Genomic DNA, 7,870 nt, shown 5'->3' with positions numbered 1-7,870 from the left:
ATCAAATCGCGGGGGTCGCGCGGAGGTAGAGTGAGCGACGTGAAGTTCGAGCGGTCCGCGGGCCGGCAGGCCGTTGCCGCGCGGAATTTTTGAACACGGTCAGTTTTCCGGAGCCCCGCGCGATGTCGGGACCAGCTCCGCACGACTCCATACGGCTCAGGCGATCGAAGTGGGACCGGCCCCTCGAGGCCGTACGGCTCAAGCGACCACGTTAGATCACGCTTGCTGCATGGAGTCGCATGCTCGTGGGACAGGCTCTTTAGGGTTAAGCCATTTAGAACGGAGATGAGGAAAAACTTTTTCACACAGAGTTGTGAATCTGTGGAATGTTCTGCCTAAAAGGTAGTGGAGGCCAATTCTCTGGATGCTTTCACGAGAGAGTTAGATAGAGCTCTTAAAGATAGCAGAGTCAAGGGATATGGGGAGAAGGCGGGAACGGGGTACTGATGTGGATGACCAGCCATGATCAGTGAATGGTGGCGCTGGCTCTAAGGACCGAATAACCTTCTCCTGCTATTGTCTGTTGACCCACTGAGTTACTCCAGCACTCTGTGTCAGTTTGTCTACACGTCTGTTGTGCCGCTGCACGTAAGAACTTCACTATTCCGTTTTGGGACATAGGATGATAAAACACTGGACTGCAGTGTTCACGCACTCCGGCTGCAGTGTTGACAGCAGAAACAAGCAAGTGGAGCCACAGGACCAGCACTGACAGGTTGTAGCGGGATGGGGCGGCTGGCCATGAGCCGGGAGGGGGGAGCGTGTGTGTTTGTTTGTGAACTGAGGGAGGGAGGTGAGCTGAGGCAGGGGGATGGGGATGTGGGAGTGGTGGGGTGTGAGCTGAGGGTGTCCCGTGGAGGGTGTGTGTGTGTGTGTGTCCCGTGGAGGGTGTGTGTGTGTGTGTCCCGTGGAGGGTGTGTGTGTGTCCCGTGGAGGGTGTGTGTGTGAGTGACCCGGGGGCGGGGAGAGGGTGTGTGACCCGGGGGTGGCCAATGCCAATGTCGGCGCCTATAAAAGCAGCGGCTGGAGCAGCGCGGCCGGCTGGCGGCAACAGGTCGGAGACAAGTCCCACTGAGACACCGAGCGAGCGGGGGACACTGACTGACTGAGCCAGCGAGTGAGGGACCGGGCTAGTGGGAGCCGCTTGAGGTGAGGGTGATGTCCGCCGGCGCCATGCCCTGGGAGCCCTGCTCGCCGAGCCGCGACTACCGCTGCCAGAAGCGCTGCAAGATGTCGTCGTTCGCCTTCTACCAGGCAGTGCGCGACCGGCTGCCCGTCTGGCTGCTGGAGGAGATGAGGACGACCGAGGTGCTGCACTGGGAGGAGAGCGGGCGGGCGAGCGCCTACTCACCGTCCGAGGCGCTGCTGTACGCGCTGGTGCACGACCACCGGCGCTACGGCCAGTACTTGCTGAGGGAGCACCCGGGCGAGGCGCTGGCGTGGCCGGGCGGCAGCTTCAGTGTGTGCGGCTGCTCGGGGGGCCCGGGCCCGGGGTCTGGGCCGAGGGGGCCGGGGCCGCACCTGGCGCTGGCCGTGCGCTACAACCGCGTGGGGGCGCTGGCGCTGCTGCTGCGGAGCGCGGGCCCGGAGCGCGTGCGCCTCCTCAACGGCCGCGGCTCGTGCGGCGTCGGCGTCGGCGGCGACGTCAGTGGTTACGGCGGTTGCTGCGGCTGTGACGGCGCGCGCGGGAAGTTGCCGCTCCACGTGGCGGCTGAGCTGGCTCGAGCCGAGTGCGCCGCCCTGCTCCTCGCCAACGGGTGCTCGCCGCTCCTGACAGACGGCCAGGGCCGCACCCCGCTCGACACGCTCCTCGCACAGCTCCGCCACCACCACCGCCGCCCCAACACGCCGCAGCCCCACCTCGCCTGCCTACACACCCTCCTCCTCTTCATGCCCCGGCCACACTTCCACATGCAGGCCGAGCTGAGGGCGGACGACGCCCTGTGGCGGCGGCTGCTGCCCCACGATGTCTACGAGTGGCTGTCGGGCCGCAGCCCGCCCTCCCTCTTCATGAGAGCCATGCAGACTGTGATGGCGGCCATCGCCCCCGAGCGGTTCCCCGAGGCTCTGGACGAGCTGCCCATCTCGCACCTGCTCACACACTTGGACTTCAAGCAGGCCGCCCCGTCTGACTGCAAATGGTAGAAACGACGAGGTGTGTGTCTGCTGCTTTACAAGACACACTGCTGCAGAAACTGTTTGCAAGGAAAGAATGTCACTGCGTTTGCACTTCGCACGTGTGACAATAAAAGCACCACTGAATTAGTAACTCAGCGGGTCAGGCAGCATCCATGGAGAACGAGGACTGGCAACATTTCTGGCCGAGACCCTGCTTCAGACTAAATGGTGCGGCTTAGTGCTCCTAGGGATTCACACAACAGACTGGTTGCAAAGACGTCCTTTTAGAAAGCGTCAAGTATCTTCCGCAGCGTTGCCAATGGAATTCTGTATTTTATTTTACTCCTTTATTTAAGAGCACTGACAAAGGAATTATAAACTTGGGTGAAGAGTTCGGTGATGCTACGATAACTTTTTAGACATCTGCGGGTTATAACTGTTTCAAACTTTTGGGGACAAAAAAAACACTACCCAATACAATGCATTTTGATGTGAATTGTTATCTGCATTCGGGTTTCATTACTCAGAGTAAATAGTTTTGATTAACAACGTTTGATTGATATGTCTCCAATCAGTATTGCGAGCATTTTAGTACTATTATTTAAGATTTCTGCTTATGCAGTCCCTCTGTATTGAAGGTGATTTGCTTCCACTGGGTTTGATGTGGACAAGGTTAAAACCGCAGACTCTTCTACTCATACGCTGTGGGGTGGTTGCCCATATGCAAGGGAAGAAGTGAGCCTTCTGTTGGCTGCACAGCATCTTTGTCTTGCCCATCCATACTACACAAAATGCAGGTCCCGCCACTTTGAGTAGTCATGGGGCCGAGATTCCTTGGTGTAAGAAGGAACTGCAGATGCAGGGTGCCTGGAGTAACTCAGCAGGTCATGCAGCATCTCTGGAGAAAAGGAATAGGTGATGTTTTGGGTCGAGATCCTTCTTCAGACTGAGAATCAGGAGAGGGAAACTAGAGATATAGACGGTGATAGAGAGATATAGAATAAATACATGCAAAAAAGTAACAATGATGACAGAAATGGTCCATTGTTGGCTTTTGGCTAGGATAGTAAAGAGTTATACAGACAATGAAGCTCACCAGGGTGACTGAAACTAATACAACGACGGGTGGGCGGGGGGTGGTGCGAGAGAGAGGGGATGCAAGGGTTACTTGAAGTTAAAGAAATTAATATCATACCACTAGGTTGTAAGCTGCCCAAGCATAATATCAGGTGCTGTTCCTCCAATTTGTGTTTGGCCTCACTGACAATGGAGGAGGATAGAAAGGTTAGTATGGGAACGAGAGGGGGAATCAAAGAAGTATTTGGCAACCCGGAGATCACGTAGGTCCAGGCAGACTGAGCTAAGGCGTTCAGCAAAATGATTGGCTTGGTCTATGTTTGGTGTTGTCGATGTATAAGAATCCACACCTGGAACAACAGATACAGGAGATGAGGTTGGAGGAGATGCAAGCGAGCATCTGCCTCACCTGAAAGGACTCTCCAGGTCCCTGGACAGATTCGAGGGAGAAAGTATAGGGACAGGTGTTGCATCTCCTGCGGTTGCAGGGGAAGGTACCTGGGAAAGGGGTAGTTTGGGTGGGAAGGGAACCAGGAAGTTGCGGAGGGAACAGTCTCTACTGGGGGTGGATATGGAAAGATGCGACTTGTGGGATCCCATTGGAGGTGGCAAACATATCAGAGGATTATATGTTGTATGCGACGGCTGATGGGGTGAAAGGTAAGGACTAGGGGTACTCTATCCCTGTTGTGACTGGGGGGAGGGGGAGCAAGAGCAGAGCTGCGTGGTATCGAGGACACGTGTGATGACCTCATCTATGATTGAAGAGGGAAACCCTCGTTCTCTAAAGAATGAGGACATCTCGGATGTCCTGGTATGGAGCACCTCATCTTGGGCGAAGGTACAGCATAGACGGAGGAATTGGGAATAGGGGATAGAGACTTTGCAGGAGGCAGGGTGGGAAAAAGTGTAGCTTAGATAGTTGTGAGAATCAGTACGTTTATAATAGACGTCAGTCAATAGTCTATCTCCTGTGATGGAGATGGTGAGATCAAGAAAGGGGAGGGAGGAGTCAGAGATTGTCCAAGTGATAGGATGGAAATTGGTAGTAGTTAATGAAGTCCATGAGTTCTGCATGGGTGCAGGAGATAGCACCGATGCTGTCGTCAAAGCAACAAAGATAGAGTTTGGGGATAGGGCCAGTGTACGCCTGGAACAGAGATTGTTCAACATACCCTTCAGAGGTCTGTAGCTGAGGCCTTGAATTTGTGGGAGGGGTCGAAGGAGAGATTCCTAGGTGTTGGGTGGGAAGGGAGTGGGTTGAGGTTAATTCTCTGTAGGAAGCTTTGAGCATGTTCTTTAATCTTTCCCCCATATGCCTGGTAATATCTTCCCATGGTGGAGCTCTGAGTAGAGTTTCCATTTCAGAAGTTTGATGCTAAGTGTGTAAATGACTTGGCTTTCACCGTCAGACTGCTTCAGAACCTGTGATGTTGAAGTTTTTAATTTATCCTTTCTGAAATGTTGGTGCCTTTCACCACATCTCAGAGCCATGTAGAATTCGGGGATCAATTAGTTTATTGTCACATGTGCCGAGATACAGTGAAAAGCTTTTTGTGTGCTTTCCAATCAGTGGAAAGACCATACAAGATTACAATCAAGCCATTCACAGTGTATAGATACAGGAGAAATGGAATAACATTTAGTGCAAGATAAAGTCCAGTAAAGTCTGATTAACTGCCTCTAGGCTACAATCGTTTCACCATGTTTGAGGACTTGGTCTTTAAGTTCCATTTTCTTCAACTGATCAGATGGTTTCTTGGCACATTGATGACTGGTGAATTTCACCAAGTAGCGGCTTTCATGTTATGGAAAGTCAGTGATATTTGCTATGTACCTTTACAGTTTCAGGCAATGGGGAGCACTTTGGTGAAACACTTTGGCATGCAAACTTTGAGTGTGAAGCCCATCTTCTGTCTCAATGAAAGTGTTGATGGCTTGAGGTTTGCCTTTAAAAGCATATAGACATAGGCATTGTCTAGGCTGCAGCTCACAGAGGTTGTGCCGACCTTGTTTCAAGAGCGAAGTTGTCGTAAGTAGTTCTGAAGACTAGGGTGGCAAATGTTGTGCCTTTATTCAAGAAGGGCTGCAGGGAAAATGCTGGGAACTGTAGTCCAGTGAGGTTAACATCTGTAGTTGGAAAGTTACAAGAGGGTATTCTGATGGATAGGATATACAAGCATTTAGACTGACAAGGGCTGCTTAGGGATAGTCAGCATGGTTTTGTACGTAGGAAATCGTGTCTCACAAATCTGATGATTTTTTGAAGAAGTGACCAAAAAGGTAGATGTGGGCAGAGCTCTAAATGTATATATGGACTTCAGTAAAGCATTCGATGAGGTTCCTCATGGTAGGCTGCCCTGGAACGTTAGATCGTATAGGATCCAAGAAGAGATAGCTGAATAGATAGATAATTGGCTTCATGGAAGGAAGCAGAGGGTGATGGTGGAAGGTTGCTTTTCGGACTGGAAGCCTATGACTAGTGGTGTGCCTCAGGGTTCACAGCTGGGCCCGTTACTGTTTGTCATCTATATCAATGATTTGGATGAGAACATACTCGGCAAGGTTAGCAAGTTTGCAGATGATACAAAAGTGGGTGGTTTTGCAGATAGTGAAGATGGTTGTGAAAAATTGTGGCAGGATCTTGATCAATTGGCCAAGTGGGCTGAGGAATGGTTGATGGAATTTAATGCAGAAAAATGTGAGGTGTTATATTTTAGGAAGTCTAACATGGGTAGGACCTACACGGTGAATGGTAGGGCACTGGGTATTGTTGTAGAGCAGAGGGATCTGGGAGTGCAGGTGCATAGTTCCCTGAAGGTGGAGTCGCAGGTGGTCAAAAGGGCTTTTGCACATTGGCCTTCATCGGCCAGAGTATTGAGTATAGACTTTGGGGGTCATGTTGCAGTTGTATAAGACGTTGGTGAGACTACATTTAGAGAATTGTGTTCAGTTCTGGGCACCATGTTATAGGAAAGATGTTGTCAAGCTGGAAAGGGTACAGAGAAGATTTACAAGGATGTTGCCAGGACTAGAGGGTCTGAGCTATAGGCAGAGGTTGAGTAACCATATAACCATATAACAATTACAGCACGGAAACAGGCCATCTCGGACCTTCTAGTCCGTGTCGAACACGTATTCTCCCCTAGTCCCATCTACCTGCACTCAGAACATAACCCTCCATTCCTTTCCCGTCCATATAACTATCCAATTTATTTTTAAATGATAAAATTGAACCTGCCTCCACCACCTTCACTGGAAGCTCATTCCACACAGCTACCACTCTCTGAGTAAAGAAGTCCCCCCTCATGTTACCCCTAAACTCAGTCCCTTAATTCTCAAGTCATGTCCTCTTGTTTGAATCTTCCCTACTCTCAGTGGGAAAAGCTTATCCACGTCAACTCTGTCTATCCCTCTCATCATTTTAAAGACCTCTATCAAGTCCCCCCTTAACCTTCTGCGCTCCAAAGAATAAAGACCTAACTTGTTCAACCTTTCTCTGTAACTTAGTTGCTGAAACCCAGGCAACATTCTAGTAAATCTCCTCTGTACTCTCTATTTTGTTGACATCCTTCTTATAATTAGGCGACCAAAATTGTACACCATACTCCAGAATTGGCCTCACCAATGCCTTGTACAATTATAACATTACATCTCAACTTCTATACTCAATGCTGTGATTTATATAGGCCAGCCTATCTACATGAGATTCCACCTTCAGGGAACTGTGCACAGTTATTCCTAGATCCCTCTGTTCAACTGCATTACTCAATTCCCTACCATTTACCATGTACGTCCTATTTTGATTTGTCCTGCTAAGATGTAGCACCTCACACTTATCAGCATTAAACTCCATCTGCCATCTTTCAGCCCACTCTTCCAACTGGCCTAAATCTCTCTGTAGACTTTGAAAATCAACTTCATTATCCACAACACCACCTATCTTAGCATCATCTGCATACTTACTAATCCAATTTACCACACCATCATCCAGATCATTGATGTACATGACAAAAACAGTGGACCCAACACAGATCCCTGTGGCACCCCACTAGTCACTGGCCTCCAACCTGACAAACAGCCCTCCACCATTACTCTCTGGCATCTCCCATTCAGCCACTGTTGAATCCATCTTGCTACTCCACCATTAATACCCAACAATTGAACCTTCTTAACCAACCTTCCATGAGGAACCTTGTCAAAGGCCTTACTGAAGTCCATATATACAACATCCACTGCTTTACCCTCATCAATTTCCCGAGTAACCTCTTCAAAAAATTCAAGAAGATTAGTCAAACATGACCTTCCAGGCACAAATCCATGTTGACTGTTCCTAATCAGACCCTGTTTATCCAGATGCTTATATATATTATCTCTAAGTATCCTTTCCATTAATTTGCCCACCACTGACGTCAAACTAACAGGTCTATAATTGCTAGGTTTACTCTTAGAACCCTTTTTAAACAATGGAACAACATGCGCAGTACGCCAATCCTCCGGCACTATTCCCGTTTCTAATGACATTTGAAATATTTCTATCATAGCCCCTGCTATTTCTACACTAACTTCCCTCACTGTCATAGGGAATATCCTGTCCGGACCTGGAGACTTATCCACTTTTATATTTTTCAAAAGTGTCAGTACTTCCTCTTCTTTGAATCTCATAGTTTCCATA

At 49.6% G+C, this 7,870-nt stretch overlaps 1 protein-coding gene across 1 annotated transcript; it reads left to right on the top strand.

Annotated features, from left to right (window-relative positions):
- The first annotated feature begins 926 nt into the window (after positions 1-926).
- On the top strand, positions 927-2,669 carry ankrd9 (ankyrin repeat domain 9). Its single transcript, XM_033026493.1, has one exon. It carries the CDS (start codon positions 1,159-1,161, stop codon positions 2,143-2,145), a length of 987 nt encoding a protein of 328 aa, XP_032882384.1. The 5' UTR covers positions 927-1,158; the 3' UTR covers positions 2,146-2,669.
- Positions 2,670-7,870: the final 5,201 nt, after the last annotated feature.

Source organism: Amblyraja radiata, chromosome 9 (genome assembly GCF_010909765.2).
Source record: "Amblyraja radiata isolate CabotCenter1 chromosome 9, sAmbRad1.1.pri, whole genome shotgun sequence".
Classification (NCBI taxonomy): Eukaryota; Metazoa; Chordata; class Chondrichthyes; order Rajiformes; family Rajidae; genus Amblyraja; species Amblyraja radiata.
Note: the sequence above shows the minus strand (reverse complement) of the source record. Positions and strands in the feature narration are given on the sequence as shown.